Below are 16,228 nucleotides of genomic sequence, written 5' to 3'. Positions count from 1 at the left end.
CCTTTGGGAGTTTTAACAAAAATGTACAATTTTTGCAAATTTTCCAGCTACTAGGTTTGAATACTTCTAATGAAATTGTCACTGCCACGCAGAGTTCACTTTTGCCATCTATCCATTTGGACTGTGAAAATTCATTTTGAAGAACAGGATGTTTCAGACCATTGTTCGGCAAGCAACTACAGCTTATCGTCCACTTCCTACGCACCACCCAGGGGAGCCTGGAGTGAAGTATACTGGCAAGATGGTCCATGAAACCCAACTCAGTTGCTTCTACATCACACCTGGAGGTAAGGACCCATAGTAACATGATATACAAAACTCAATGAAACGATAACTGTATTTTATGATATCTGAAAAAAGAGAGTGAATATTTTGGTATCTGCAGGTGAAATATTCTAAAATTCTATTTCTAAATTTATAAGAAAGGTCTTTAGAACTGAGACTTCCCAGAGTACTTACAGAGACAGGCAGTTTCAGAAATAAATATGCCTAAATAATTTGGCAGAGAACTGATGTCTAGCTTCTTAAAACTGTGATAACAAGACTGGTTTCCAAATGCTCACTGTGTCAGAGATTTTTGTTTTCTAATTTCTCATTTTTCAAAATTACTCAGTACATGGTCACAAATAGTTTTGATTACTTTTAAATGTTTGCACAAAATCAGAAAACCTCTCATAATGGGTATATAATAACAGTATGGAACAAGAACAGTAAGCCACTTCAAATGTCTCCTTTTTCAAATAAAACTGTCCAGTCTACTTGGAAAGGCCTATTTATCTCAAAGAAATGTCCAATGTGGCCACAGTTGGCCATATTTTCTCAACAAAGTATGTCCAGACTAAACTGTACTGTCTATGTTTTGAAATCCAGAAAGGGAACCTCTGGCACTGTACAGTGTAGTGCATTAGTCTTTTTATGAATTCGGAACCATCCATACTAGCAGAAAACTCAAAAAGTGCCTCTCATACCACCCCTCAGATTTTACCTCCGAGAGTGGAGAACCATTGCAAAATCAGCACCAGCCATTGACAATCTGCATAGCATTCTTATCTTAAGCACTTCATTCCACCTCTTCTCACATGGCATAGTTTTGCTCTGATACAATACTGAATATTAATGAAGATGGATACTGTAATGAATTGGTATTTTTGGTGTATCAGAATGATCTATCAATGGTTCTCCAACAAGTGCTGGGAGCCTAGGTCAAAATGTGCTGAAAGTTTAGATAAGACATCCAATGGAGAAGACTTGTACTAGAGTACCAAGAAATCTATAGGCAATGAGTATAATGTGGATATTGTTTGCTTTGTATACAGTTCTACCTCAGAGCAGGAAAGTGGTTCTATACCAGCAGCTTTAAATATGTGTTCTAGGGGAAAACAGGCTCCGCAGGAGGTTCTTCAAGTGGCAAGCCACCCTATGAAATATGATATGTCATATGATGGTCTATACATAAAAATACACAGTACAGCTGGTGCATGACTTAAAACTGAAACAGGTCGTCTTTCTCTAAAAGCACACATTTATAAATCTATGTTTCTATACCAGGGGGGAAAGTTTGCTGTAAGACCAACAAGTAGCAAAACTGTGGTTTTCAGACCTGCATAACAAAAAAGGCTGAGCACACTGTTGTAACAGTTTGATGTCACATTATTCAATTTGCCCTGCAATGTCATCTCAGTTTATTTCCGCCCATAAGACCCATAATGTAATATTTACCGAATATGTAAGCCACTAATCTAGACGACCTTTTGGAACTTTTCAACAGAGTTCTGTGATAGTCTACTATAACAATATAGAATTGTTTGCACAACACAGTTGAAGTAAAGTTCCTGTTCAGGGAAATTATATACTAGTAACCCACACTATAATACTTCTCTTTACAGCATGGAAGTATTTTACTTCCCAGGAGCAAAAGTTCTGTCCCTTGCCATTACTAACAGATCTCTGTTTCATTTGATACCTACAGATACACATGTATAATGAAACCAAACTGACTTCAAATACTGCCTAAGCGAAGGGTTAGGGTTTCATTTAGTTGTTTAGTCCTCCTACTTGACTTTCAAATTTCTGTTATTGCTAGAATTATGCTTGAATATATCAAGTGCTCATTTTTATATTACACAGAATAGTTTAACCAGGGCTAAAATGTATACAAAAATATGTTATTCAAAATAATATACAACAGAAAGAATGTTATGTGAAGAATATAAGTACTAGCCAATTTAATGGAAGGGCAGAAAGAGGTAATTTTCTTACAGTGAGCACTAATTTTGCTTCTAGGCTATAGTTAGCTAGTCCAAGCAAATAACTATTATTGAATCTATGTCCTACAGCTGAGGTTATGAAGTGTATTTACCCCTAGAATAGAACTACTTTTGAATTGGAGGGGTAGGGAGGGGAAAGCATCCAGTTTAAGAAAAATAGCAAACAATTATTTTATGTATTTAAAAGCAAAGTTGTGTTTGGACCATCATATTGTGGCTTATTAAGACAAGGTATGAACAAGCCTTTTGCCCATGCAAACAGCCCCTTTGCTCCTTCACAGTGCCAACCATCTACCCAGAAAGTCTGCAATTAACCACAATTTCTTGTTCCATCTATACTGGGAAACTATGGTTGCCAGCTTTGGAATATGCCAGCATCCTCAACCATAGATCCCAGCTTGTTCCAAAGCTGGAAATTTAGAGTTCAGACACAGTTGGCAGCCATAGTTTAGACCAGGGGTAGTCAACCTTTTTATACCTACCACCCACTAATGCATCTTTCTTGATGGTAAAATTTCCTTACGGCCCACCAGTGCTCAATGGAAGGAGGATTCAGCTTGTGCCGTAGAACCCCCTACCGCCCACCTAGAATCCTGAAACACCCACTAGTGGGCGGTAGGAACCAGGATGACAACCCCTGGTTTAGACGAAAATGAACACTGTAGTTAATTAGATACTTCCTGGTTCATGCCACAAAGGGAGGAGCAAAGGAGCTGAGATAATATATTCTGAACTGGGCCATTATATGAGGATGAACTAGAATAGTCAGCATATTTTAGCAAGTATCCAATGGGTATGGAGATGTGAACAGGTTCAATTATCAATCACATTTTGCACCCAGGGCACTTTGAGCTAAAATCAAGCACTTTCAAGTCCCGTTGATCTCAGGGGGGAAGTTCAATGCGTGGCTAGTTTTGTCCTACTGAAATCAAATGGGACTTTAAAAAGTAGTTCAGCTCAGATGGATCATACTTTTACTTCAAAACATTTTGTTTCCTATTTTTTTATAACGAGACTTGCTATAACAACTATTCATAGTCCACTCTAACGAAATCTAGAGAAGACTGAAGATTTGAGAGGAACAGATGACATGGTAGACAAAAACCACTGCTGATGTTGGCTGGTTAAGGGTGTCATAATGTCCAGGGTTCCTACCCAGATGGCAAGCAAGAGGAACAGAAATGAATGCTTTTTACAGAACAAGGAGGGGAAGGAATTTTCTACTTCTTGTTCTTCAACAACTGTAGCAGTTATTTTGTTCTCAGTCTTGATCTTGCATGCTCCAGAAAAAGACACCAAGATTATCCATGGCAACAGCACATGTGCACACTTAGTCAGAACAACAGTAATGTCAAGCTATGCAGATAAGAGCTTAATTTGAGCCAAGTCTCACATGCCTTAGCCCAGCCTTGCATTTAAGAATCAGTTCGGTAGCCATCGGCAATCAGGAATTCCATACAAGGAAGTGAGCAGACTGGGAAAGGAGGGATGGAGCCCTCTGTCCTTCCTATGTGTTTAATGTGAAACGAAACAGGCAGCTGAAAGAGCGCAGCAGAAATGTGTCTCTCTCTTCTGCCTCTGTTAGCCCCCAGCACACTTGTAAAAATGTTTGAAGGCTAGTAACTTTTGAGGGCTTGTTTTACAAAGCTGGCAAACATTACTCCTCTTTCCTTCCCAATCGCTCTCAACTATTGGTGTTAATGCCTTATAAATTCACTTGTGATGGAGGCATTATGGCCTTTGGTTTTCAGGCAAAGCCCAGCATTGCATAGAAAGGGGCAAGGGAGGAAACACCATAAGCAACTGCACTCTCTGGAACCTGGGATAACACTAGCATGGGGAGGAGGCGCAAAACAAGCTCTTCTGATGTGGCACAGGGATTCTCGCATTAGTTCAGCAGCATAGGAAGGAACAGTGCTGCAACTGGCATGATGTAAGGAGGAGACGGAGGTTAAGTAATGGTTCAGAATGCATTGCAGGCTTCCCTAAACACAAAGAGAGGCACAAACTTCTCTCTTTTTCCTTTTGCTATTTAAATATGGGATGGCTGGGACAGGAAGCAGTGCAGAAAGTTAAGAGTCTTTGTGTTGTGATACTAATAGTTAGCAAGGGGTGGTGTCAAGGGCACTCTGTATTATTCTAGTTTGGAAACACTAGCTTTCTGTTTCTTTATTTTTTATTTCTCATTGTATGTCAGGTTTCTACCCACTAAGACTGCCAGATAGAGAATCGGTGAAAGTATTCCTTTAATCCTCTAGCTTGGAGGAGGATTTTCTCTGGCCCTCCTGTGATGCAATGTTGCTGTCTTATATTATTTTGCTCACTAATTGACCTAAGGCATCTTACTTTATTTTGCTGAATAGTTTGCTGTTTAAATATGCTGTCATCTACAACAACAACAACAACCAAACAAACAGCCTTATATTTAAACACTACCCTTTGACACACACATCAAGCTATTGCAAGTGGGGCAGAGCTCTTCATCAGTTGAGGTCAGCATGGTTATGGTCACTGACTCGACCTCCAGTTGGTCACATCACCAATGCTTACAGGGAGGTAGAGGCGAGGAGGCAAGGTGGAAACCAGTTCACTGTGTTGCAAATTCACCAGCAGGAATGCCAGATTTGTCTCCAACAATGGACCTTGTCCCTCCCCCTCTACTTCCTGTAAGCAGCAGCAATGCAACTGACAGGTCGGATGAGAAGTGCCGTTCCACCATGCTGTCTGCTACTGCTCTCCATCCTTCCTGTGCCAGCTGCAACAGGTTTCTTTTTTAATATAATTTTTATTAACAGGCCAATCAAATCACATTATTTCCAAATCACATTAGTTCCAAATTATACAGCCAGATTTTTAAATTTTGTTGGGGGTACCCATACTTCAAGCTCCGAACGGGGGTCCAAGCATCACTTATATTGCTGCTTTAATTAGACAGTTCTATCCAGTTCTGTCCAGATAGTCTCTTTATTACTTTCTTCATCTTCTTGTTGTTATCGTATATTCCTTTCTTTGCGATCTCTGATAATCTTCACAAGCGGGTTGAAAACAAACATCCTCTGTGTGGGTTTTACACTCTCCAAAAATCATATCACATAGGGACAGACGTCATTCCACACCTCCGTAAAGAATTTATCCTCGGTCTGTCCATTAATTTTCTCAGGCTTGCCAAATATATCAGAGGGCTCTGCCAGGTTTAGATCACATTCCAATCATCATTCACATTCCGATGATCCTGGCCCTCCCCCCCCCGTCTTTCTTAGACAAGCCTGTCTTAGCGAGACACCATTTAAAACTGCGCAGTTCTCCGTTCTCCGATGTTTACCAATCCTCTCTTTGATCAATAATTCACTCCACACAGTTCTTGAATTCCTGCTTGTGATTAATAAAATGCAACGATTCTTCTTTCTGGGGTGGAGGGTTATTAATACTCACATAAGGCAAAGAATGGTGGGACGCGGGTGGCGCTGTGGGTAAAACCTCAGTGCCTAGGACTTGCCGATCGCATGGTTGGCGGTTCGAATCCCCGCAGCGGGGTGAGCTCCCGTCTTTCGGTCCCAGCTCCTGCCCACCTAGCAGTTCGAAAGCACCCCTAAGTGCAAGTAGATAAATAGGTACCGCTTTATAGCGGGAAGGTAAACGGCGTTTCCGTGTGCTGCGCTGGTGCTGGCTCGCCAGAGCAGCTTCGTCACACTGGCCACGTGACCCAGAAGTGTCCGGACAGCGCTAGCCCCCGGCCTCTTAAGTGAGATGGGCGCACAACCCTTGAGTCGGACACGACTGGCCCATACGCGCAGGGGTACCTTTACCTTTACCTTTAAGGCAAAGAAAAGAAAAGTTTTTTCCTCCACCCCCCTTCCGTTTCACTCCAAACATACCAGTCTCTTAATGGTGGTTCATCACTTGATTTATTTGTCCCACACGTCGCTCCGGTCACAGAGATCCATTAATCAGCAGTCTTAACTCCCAAACTTCGCTTGATGTATGTTCTTTAGCTTCTTTCCAATTATATATTTCCAATTATATTTTCGAGCTGAAGCGAACCAGTGCGCTGATTGGAGAAAGCGTCAGGAAGAGCCGACTTCACCGAGGGCTTGTGCCAAGTGACCGGGCACCCCCTTCTTTCGATTCCGGGGGTGCATTATGGACACCGCTGGCAAGGCAGTCCCCCCCATCTCCTTGGGGGGGCCGGGAAGGCTGCATACTTCCCATAGCAGCCTCTTAATTACCTCGAGTGGGTCGGAGAGATGTTATTGTCGGCCATCTTCCAATGCGCCACCTGGTGGCCCCCCGCCAGCAACAACAGGTTAATAACTTATGGGCTTATTTATATGACTACCTTTGCTGTATGGTTTCAAATCCAGGCTGATCCCTGTTTATGATTAGTGCTTAATTCCTTTAACCATGATTAAGAGCAAGGGTAGCATTTGTGCCCAAGAGAGGAGATTTGTGGAGGGCAAATCATGCATTCCCATGGGCATTCAACTATGGGAAAGAGGGAGCATAAAGATTGCATCTGCATTAGTCCCATGTCCAAAAGTGCTCTGATTCCCAAGTGTACAGAATCCCTGCTTTCTAAAGAGTTCTTGGGACACGACATTTTCTCAAGGCCAACATGTAAACTGGAAGAGAAAAATCAGTCCTTGATATCACTATATGGTGTGGGTAACCCATATGTGTACAAACACAACAGAAAACAACCCAGCTTTTCTCATCCTCTTCAAGTGTTTGTTATGCCTATGATTCTAATTTGGTATTTAAAACCTAGAGAATGCTGTAATCTCTTAGGCAGATGGATTGTTTATTAATATGCATTTGTGAAAGCACAACAGAACTACAAGCTGTTCAGAGTTGCTAGATGCTAGTGTTACATAAAGAACTACTAACTACAAATTACATGCAAATATTGTTTAAACGAGCCCTAATGCCACATTAAAAGGCAGGCAGGCAGGCAGGCATGGGACAGGGAAATTTGGGGGGGGGGAGTATATACTCTTTCCACTCCCTGCTTCTTCTCTGCCCAAATGCCCGTGTCACTGCTTTTCCCACCATGGGGTTCTAAACTAGCGCTTGTCTCATTATTTTGGCAAGCCTGCTCATGACTCATGCAGACTATTCTGTAGGTTGGGTTGCTGGATAAGACACATGGCTGGTGTACTAACGAAATTTCATTGTCACGATAAAGGCTGGCTCAAGACATTTTCCTCCCTGAGGAGGAATAAATTGCACCCCATACACCCCGACAAGTTAGAGGGCCTAGTACCCAAGGCCAGCAAAGTTATTTTGGCACCCGAGGCAGAAAATCCCATTAGAACCTTTTCCTGGCAGTAAAAATACATGGCTACTACTACTACTGATAATAATAATACTAATTAGAATAACTAACAATTTGAAACCCTTTTGTGACATCTAAAATCAGCAGCCTGAGGCATCCAGCCTCGTCAGCGTTAGAAGGCAGCCAAGGCAACACAGTCATCCTTCAGGACAAGTGGGAACCTTTATCAGCTGAAGAGCAGAGTAAAAATCCTTCAAACAAATACCTATAAACTGAGACTACTAGAAAGATATCAGCATCACTGATTAAGCCCTTGCTGCTATAAACATGAGCTTATCACATATCTCAATGGGAGTTATTGAGCCCACCTGTATGAACATACCCATTTTTTGCTTGTGCTAGAGAACCCAGGAACAACAGGGGTGAAGAACTGGATCTGGCTGCGGGCCGTATCCTTATATACCCTATCTCTCACAGCAGTCACCTGACATCACAATGACATCAAATGATGGAGCACTTTGGAGTCCTAGCAAAAGTCAGGACACCAAAGCACCATCCTGGGTGCTTGCAAATAACCCGCTGCAGTGCTTTGAAGTGCCACTGATCAACTCTTTGCAAGCCTCTTCAAGGAATAGCTGGATATGGAGTTTTCCTTGGAGAACTCACTAGTGCAGCCAATCCAGGATTTTCAACTGCTTTCTTGAAAAGCAAGAAACTTTATAACTACTTTTTCAAGTTTTGAAAATTTCCACAGAGATTTTCAAGAAGCAGCTTGGAAGAAGCATACTTGGAACCCCAAGAATGAGTTTAGTTAATGCACGAAAGTGTTACTCACATCTGGCATTTCTGTAAAGCAGAAAAGGGTCCTGCAACTGGAAATCCAGATCTTTAGTTATGGGTTCTGTCCGATTTTCCATACTCAGCCTATTCATAATAGTGAATCCATACTTCGGTGAAGCTGATCTGAAAAACGATCAGAAATAAAACCCTCCACAGTCAATGAAAAATAACTGAATGAAATTATATTTTAAAACACTTTGTTCTACAAGTATGGCTATATTTTTTACTAAAGTATCTCAAAGCCTAAGAAAAGACTTGGCTTGGGGGGGCAACATTTTTATTTTTTACCAACTTCAGTACAAGTCAGACACCTCTTCCTCTTAGAACGGCACCCTCTCACTGTTATAATCAATCTCCTCCTCTACTACTTTAGAAATTTACATATCTTATTTTAATTCACTGCTTCTGCAGTTTACCTGCAGTTACCTTATTATTATTTAAATACAAAAGATACAGTTTGTGAGGGCTAAGCAACAGTGCTCCTAACAAGAGCTCAGCTAGTTAAAAACTAATATATGAAAGAACAGTTTTAAAAAATATCTGAATCTCTTGTGCATACAAAGCAGTGTGCCCAAATGTACACTTTAACCATCAGAGGCCTGCTCCACTTTAACAGTGTCGTATTAGTTGGACTCTTTACATTATAACTTCCTTTTTATGATGAAGCAAGAATGGGCACACTAAGGAAATTCGCTACACAGAGGGCCTTCATTGCCATTTTTAACCTTTGCCTTTTTTAACCTTTTCAACACATGGTTATTAAAATGGGTACATGTAGAATGTTCCAATTTTGAATTGTGTTTGATAACAGTGAAAAGACACTGGCTTAATGTGTGGGAGACATTCCAAGTTTGGTAGTTCTCCAAGGATGTCTCTGTACCCTGAAGCCACTAGGAATGTGCATTACAGGAAGGGAGGTGACAGAAAATGAAACAAAGAGTGGAAGTGATAGAAAGCAGCAAACATGACAATAATCTGAGAATTATAAGATTTGTTTGTTCAGTTCATTTTACTTTTATTCCTAACAGAAGGCTTACTTTCAACATTTTAAAAAACACACTTATTTCTCCCCTAACTTGCAGCACCAGCAGGTTATAAATAAAACTGTCTTTATAAAATGGTTTCCAGAAATAGATGCAGAAAAATACTCTCTTATCTCTGTTCCTCATTTACTTTTTGACAGTCTGAAGTGGTTTTTAAGAGTCTGAATTGTGGAATATATGAATTTGAACTGGAAAATATTCGGTTCAAATCTCTGGAATCAACTTGCCAGGTATTACTCTTTATGCAAGCCACTATTTTCTTGGTCTCAACTGCCTTTAGGCTATACAAGAATAACAACACAATAAAGTCCGTTCGACTTCCAGAATGTTTGGAAACCAAAGCGTGGCTTCTGATTGGCTGCAGGAAGCTCCTGCAGCCAATTGGAAGCTGTGGAAACCCCATCGGCCGTTCGGCTTCCTAAAATAGTTCGCAAATCAGAACAGTCACTTCTGGGTTTGTGGCATTCGGGAGCCAAAACTTTCAAGAACTAAGCTGTTCAAAAACCAAGGTACGACTGTACTGACCTTCCTTACAGGGTTTTCAGCGCTTTACAATTTATTACTACTATTAGTAGCAAGCTTGTGTTTCACATTCTTCTTATTTTTATTATTATTTAGTTCATTTTTTTTCAAAATATAAGAAATATATAAGAAGGTTCTAAATATTATTTGTAAGGAAGATCTAGTAAGTTTAAAAGAGGGTGTGGTATCATAAAACTTTGACATCGGAAATATTTGCCTGATACTTTGTTTAGTCTGCACAGAAACCTCCTCCTTACACCTTGTTATAAGTTTTTCACTGCCTTATTATCTTAGGAGAAAGGTATGGGGAGTCATTCTCTTCATCAAGGTTCATCAATCTGCAGTATTTAAAAAATAATAATTCTACACTTATCATGTTAACATCAGACCAAGTATCTTTAATTTCCAATATATGTTTTCAACCTTCATAAGTGATGAAGAGTTTCATGCAATTCAAAAACTTGTACCTCTTGATCCAGTCAATGATATCACTTTTCTGTGCTTCTTTTTTGTAGCATGAGAATGGTGTGAATTTAAAACACTGATATTAAAATTAATAAAATTCCCACCTTGTGTAAACAAACAGTGTTCCTTCCACATCAGTCTTTTCCTAAAATCAATTAAAAATGCATAATTTTAAAGACAGAATAAAAGCCACCTAAGTGAATTAGTGCAAAGCATAAGCAGACAAACAGACAAAATTGGGGGCTGTTTCAAATGTTACAGGTGATGAAATGTGATTTTAAAGGATCAATTGAACACTGGCTTTCTGGTATGTACATGTCTTTTAAATCACTGTATACATTTTTCTAAGCACACATTTACAGTATTCCTCCCCCCCCCCCCTTTTAACATGTGCTCTGTATATATGCACTAGAAACACAAGCCTTTTCAATGAAGAATTAGGCCCAGATGCCAGCTCATTTGTCATAACACAGCTGCTTTCCCATTTTGGGGTAGAAAATGCCTCCTTTCCTAAACTAACAATCCTGTTTGCCAGGGTCATATTAGACACTTTATACAAATTGCCCTACTGTGGCTGAAGCAAGAGCAGACACTGAGTAGAAAATAAAGCAAAATTATCTCTGTATTTTTGGATAATGTGAAACTCCATTTTCATGCAATCTAGGCTCTAAACATATACTATACCATGGCTACAGCAGGGCTGGCATCAGGAGTCTGCATGGCTAGTAAATTGCTGAGGGCTCACGCTTCCATAAGGTCTCACTGCCAACACGTAATATGCTACTGTCCAGTATACTGCCCAGGCATCATTCTGGCCAACCTCCTTTAAAAAAAGAAAACTCTGAACTTCCAGGACAACCAGAGCTGTGTTTGTGTGCCTTCACTAAACTAAGCAGCCAGTCCACAGAGCATGAAAAGACGTCTGGCACCAGGCCCATGCAAAGCTTGTCTGAGGCCCAGGGAAGGAGCCTTTTTCATAAGATGTGCCACTGAAGTAGGGGCACCAAATCTGATCTGACACTATACATTAGTATGCAGTAATGCAGGTCCACAGGTATGGTTGCTTCACCCATGGCCGTTTCACCCATTAAGTTGGCTGGGAGGCACATTCTTGGCAAGACAGTGTATGTCCAGCAGGCCTCTGGTGGAGGCCGCAAGCCAGCGTAGCCCTCCAAAGCTCAGGACAAATGTACCCAGCTACCCCCTGCCCTCTGCACGGGCCTGTCTGGCACCACTGCAAGCTGCTTTTGTTGGGCATGCTGGCCAGGGAGCTGCACCTGGGTCTAGTCTTTGCTGTGCTAAACTGGGTGACCATAGCCAGGCAGTTTGAGGAGACAAAAGAGGAAGCTACTGCAGCTTTCACACCCTTTGACGGGCACACTGGCCCAAGGAGCTGTTGCTTCAAGGAGCTGCTTGTCTCAGTCCAGTGCCTACTAGACCAAACCAAGCAGCCAGCCCAGGGGAGAAGCAGCAGCAGCAGCATTGCACACTGCATTTTGAGCATGCTGGCCCAAGCAGCTGTTTCTCTTAGATCTGGTCAAACTCCAACACTAATTAAAAAGCACATAAACAATGCAATCCTGTCAATGTACTGTATACCCGTAAGTAAGCCCCACTGTGTTTACTGGGGTACAGTCCCAGCTAAGCACTATACTCAGAAGTAGGCCACATTAACTTCAACGGGACTTCATCCCACGTGCGTATAGGACACCAGGACTGCAGCCTTAGTTTCTCCCCAAGCATCTCCAATATTACTGTTCTCTCCAGGACCTCATTATGAGGTTAGTCCTATTATAACCTCATTATGAGGTTAGTCCTATTATAAATGCAAGCAAGCTCGGTATCGACCTGCTCTAGATGCATAGCTGTCAACTTTTCCCTTTTCTTGCGAGGAATCCTATTCAGAATAAGGGAATTTCCCTTAAAAAAGAGGGGAAAGTTGGCAGATATGTCTAGATGTCATGCTTTACTCGTCCATCCTCCCCTTCCGCCCTGTTTGCCCGGGCTGCAGTCACGCATCAGCCGCTTAAAGCGCATGAGCGGAAGAACAAGTTAAAAAGCCAGGGAAAGTGTCTCCCACCGAGTTTCATCTGCGCAGACGCTTTAAGTACGATTTCGCCAGCCCAGCCGGCCCTGCACTATAGAATTTACGGCGCGAGGATGACGCTGGTTGATTTAAAGTGGCAGGTGCTTTATTCCATCTCTGCCCCATTTCACCACCACCCACCACCCCGCGATGACACTCGGTTCCTCACCCACTCATTGGCTCGGTGCCCGAAAGTGTAGAGCGCCACCTGGCTGGCCACGTCTACGATGCTGCAGATGTAGGGGTCGTGCCGCTGCAGTGCCGCCAGGCTGATGTCCAGCCCCTTGCCCAGTAAGGCGGCCCCGGCCACCGCCGCAGCCATCTTGCCTCCGTGAAAACAACACTTAGAGCGCGGGACAGACACGACTAGCCGAGAGCCGAGAAGAAGAGAGAGATGGAACGCGCCGGCCTGTTCCCTCAGCGCCACGACCGGGGAAAACCCAGTCCTGGTGATCGAGCACCGAGTCCGGAGAGCGCTAGATTGTTGCCACTGGCAACAGGTCATCTCAAAGACCCTCGGCCTGTGGTTTATCCTTTAGGAGACCCACGTTAAAAAGAAAGGGAAAACGCGAAGAGCAAAGATGCTGCCTGCAAAAAGCTAAAATAAAACCCAAACTCAACAACGGGTTTTTTCCTTTGTTTTTTTTAGAATCTAGGAAGTTGTTTTCATACTTCTGTGTAAAACAAGAAATGAAACCACAAACCAACAATTGGGTTATTGTATCTCACATTACCTGCCAGTCAGTGCCAAATTAAAGCATTTAGCAAAATAAGGAGAAACATAGTCACTATTGTTACTATTTTTATTCAAATAGTTTTAAAAATTACAAGGCAAATTCATAAAATATTGAGGAATCCGGTTGCCACCTTTTTAAAAGAGGGACTTCCATGATGTTAGCAGGTGCATAACATGCACAAGTTCAAAGGGGAACATGCTTACTACTATGGGGGGGGGGGAACCCTTGTCATAAGTCTACCTCTCATACAGTGGCTAAAACCACAGGAAACATGACACACACCCTTCAGATTAAGATACCTTCAGTATCGGATAATGAGATTTGGGGGAAGGATATATACTGGTGCCATATTTTCAAACTTTCTTGCTATGACATGGCTTTAACAGTAATAATACAGAACATCCATAATCTAATAATAATAATAATAATAATAATAATAATAATAATAATTAATAAATAAATAATTTATTATTTATACCCCGCCCATCTGGCTGGGCCTCCCCAGCCACTCTGGGCGGCTTCCATAGAAACAAAAAATACAGTGAATAGAGTGAATATTTATTTTTAATAGCATTTTTAGATCCGAAAGTGTCAAAAGTTTTGACAATTGCATAAATTCAAATTTCTTAAAATGACTCACCCTTCCAGGAGTGCCATCTCACTGTATTGTGTAGGCCACACCTCTTCCACAAAACAATTATTTTTAATATTAAGCAGCATCAGCTTCAATAGCAAAGGTGAGTTTTCTTTAATTGTCTAGCCACAACATCAAGGTTGTGGGAAGGGGATGGCTCTAGATTGATTTGAAATATCATTTTTTTAGCTTAAGAATTTAAAAGGATTTATTTGCCTGCTTTGGGGGAAAAGTGGGGCGAAAGAGATGAAATATTTCAGGTGTTATGGGCCCAATGTGTTTAAAATTTATATTCTTCCTCGGGGCTCTTAACAGCAAGACTACTGTATTCTCTAGTGTGTTCTGTAACAAAACAAAGTGTGTCCCTTATGAAGCTATATACTTTACAATGTATTGGATCAATAAAATATTTATTCTTTATACCATTGAGATTTCGTCACACCCCCATTCTACCCTGTTATTGGTATCTTCCCTTATTTTTCTCATTTGCCTGCTTTTCCACTCATCCTGCTCATTGTGTGCTGAGCAGCAAACAGAGTAACTGGCAGAACAGTCAGATGACAGCTCAATCGATCATGTAGTTTATTTCAGTGGGTATTGTCTCAACTCTGATGCTGACATGTGACAAATTGGCACCATGATTCAATCCTGGGTTTCCATTTTGAATTCAAGACCCTTCCTTTCCTCTCTTCTCTCATTACTTGAATTAAACATTTTATCAATAAGTTTCTGGCTAAATCAGTTTTTTTAAAAAAAAAAAATTCAAACAAAATGCATATATTAGTTTATCTTTTATGTAAATATGCAACAGTACCCTCTAGTGGCGTATACATTCAACCACTCTGACATAAAAAGAATTCTGTCTTACGCTTATGGCCCTAGCAGAATGAAACTTTCATACAGTTGTTAACCACACACTGCCTGCCACAGGTTAATTTAACCATTTGACAAAATTATGGCCGTACTGGGACAAAGAAATGATACACTATTGCAGTAATTTTGCAGTAATGTCTTGCAAGCCTGAACAGCTTGTGGCATGCCAAGCAATGAATGGTGGCTCATTTTTGTTGCCAGAAAATATGGTTGATAAACACTTTAAAAGCCACAACATGTGGCTTGATATGGTGGGTAAGATTCTTTTTTATTGTTAGAGGCAGTACTGATTAGTGTAAAAATCCTCTTTCTACAGAGGATTCCCACAAACTTACCTTTCTCAACCTTGATGTCTGGTCTCAAGGAAATGAGGCTACAACTTTGCTGCTGCTAAACAGGTCTGCATCTCATCTGTCCCTAGTTTGGAGTTCTCATGAGAAGCACACATATATGCCACTTTGGGTTCCATGGTCGCAAAAAGGCAGGGTATAAATGTAACAAAATAAATTTTAAAAATGTACTGCATTTTGAAGACAGAATCTAATTGTGCCACAACTATGCATGACCTCGGGTTCCTGAGTGGTAAGATTTCCTCCAAAACCCTCCTAGTCTTCCCTTGTAAAAATTATTTAATATGTAAATATGAAGGCCACTATGCCCATTGCAAAAATAAAGCTGCATTACTCAAGTGTGCTGAAAAGGAAATGAAAAAGAAATACCATCAGAGCTGTTTCTGATGGCAAGGGGAATATATGCAGGCAAAAAGGTAATTGTTGCAATCTGCTCCTAATGCTGAATTCATTATGTTTCTTGACAAATTAAATATGATAACCAAGCAGTAAGGACATGACTGTGACATTTCACTTGAAAAGTATATTTCTCCTCAACACGGTTGATATAGCTGTGGTAAGAAAAATATATTAAAATAATTGCTTTGAGTCATCTTAGAGTTGGCAGCCTTCAAACCAAATTTTGTCCCCTATCTGTCCTGTTCCCAGTTGTCAAAATAGGGGTGTGGATGAGCAGTATCTATGACAATGGAACTTGACAGCTGGCTATTTCAGGGATGAGACAGGGCAGAGTGGTCCTTCAGTAAAAACACCAGGGTTCTTGAGCTATAGCTCTCAAAATGTAGGGGAAGCTTTCCAAAAGTGGAGTAGGCATCTGCTATGGAAGATGCAAATAGCTTGCTACCTCTACACATCTTTCTGTCTGAGCAGTTTTTAAAAAGTGAGATGGAGTATCATCTTTTTTATTTCCTGGTCAGCAGAACTGGAATGGTCCTATGGCCACGTCAATTCCTAGATGAACTAACAGTTATGGAAACAGGTAAAGCAAGCAACCATTTTTTAAAACAGAAACTTGGATTGTGTATGACCTCTCCTTTGGAAACTCAGATGCTTTCAATGTAGCCCCAATCCTTCCATCTATTGGACTGAGACCCTCAGGGTAGACTAAAGCATAACATAAAAAGACTAAGAATCCATCT

At 41.2% G+C, this 16,228-nt stretch overlaps 1 protein-coding gene across 4 annotated transcripts in view; it reads right to left on the bottom strand.

Annotated features, from left to right (window-relative positions):
• Positions 1 to 13,062, bottom strand: part of DCP1B (decapping mRNA 1B) — a 35,825-nt gene extending 22,763 nt beyond the window's left edge. Inside the window, exons 1-4 of one of the 4 annotated variants that reach the window (XM_081879868.1) lie at positions 12,665 to 13,062; positions 11,094 to 11,232; positions 10,514 to 10,554; positions 8,375 to 8,502 (exon numbers count right to left, since the gene is read on the bottom strand). In XM_081879868.1, coding sequence (XP_081735994.1) covers positions 8,375 to 8,502; positions 10,514 to 10,554; positions 11,094 to 11,129 — 205 coding nt within the window. In that variant the 5' untranslated portion in view covers positions 11,130 to 11,232; positions 12,665 to 13,062. The remainder of the gene's footprint in view (positions 1 to 8,374; positions 8,503 to 10,513; positions 10,555 to 11,093; positions 11,233 to 12,664) is intronic. The other 3 variants (XM_081879869.1, XM_081879867.1, XM_081879870.1) reach the window with 3 other exon arrangements.
• Between the last annotated feature and the right edge of the window lie 3,166 nt (positions 13,063 to 16,228).

This window comes from Podarcis erhardii (assembly GCF_964252035.2).
Source record: "Podarcis erhardii genome assembly, chromosome: 10".
Lineage (NCBI taxonomy): Eukaryota > Metazoa > Chordata > Lepidosauria > Squamata > Lacertidae > Podarcis > Podarcis erhardii.
This window is presented reverse-complemented; position numbering and strand designations above follow the sequence as displayed.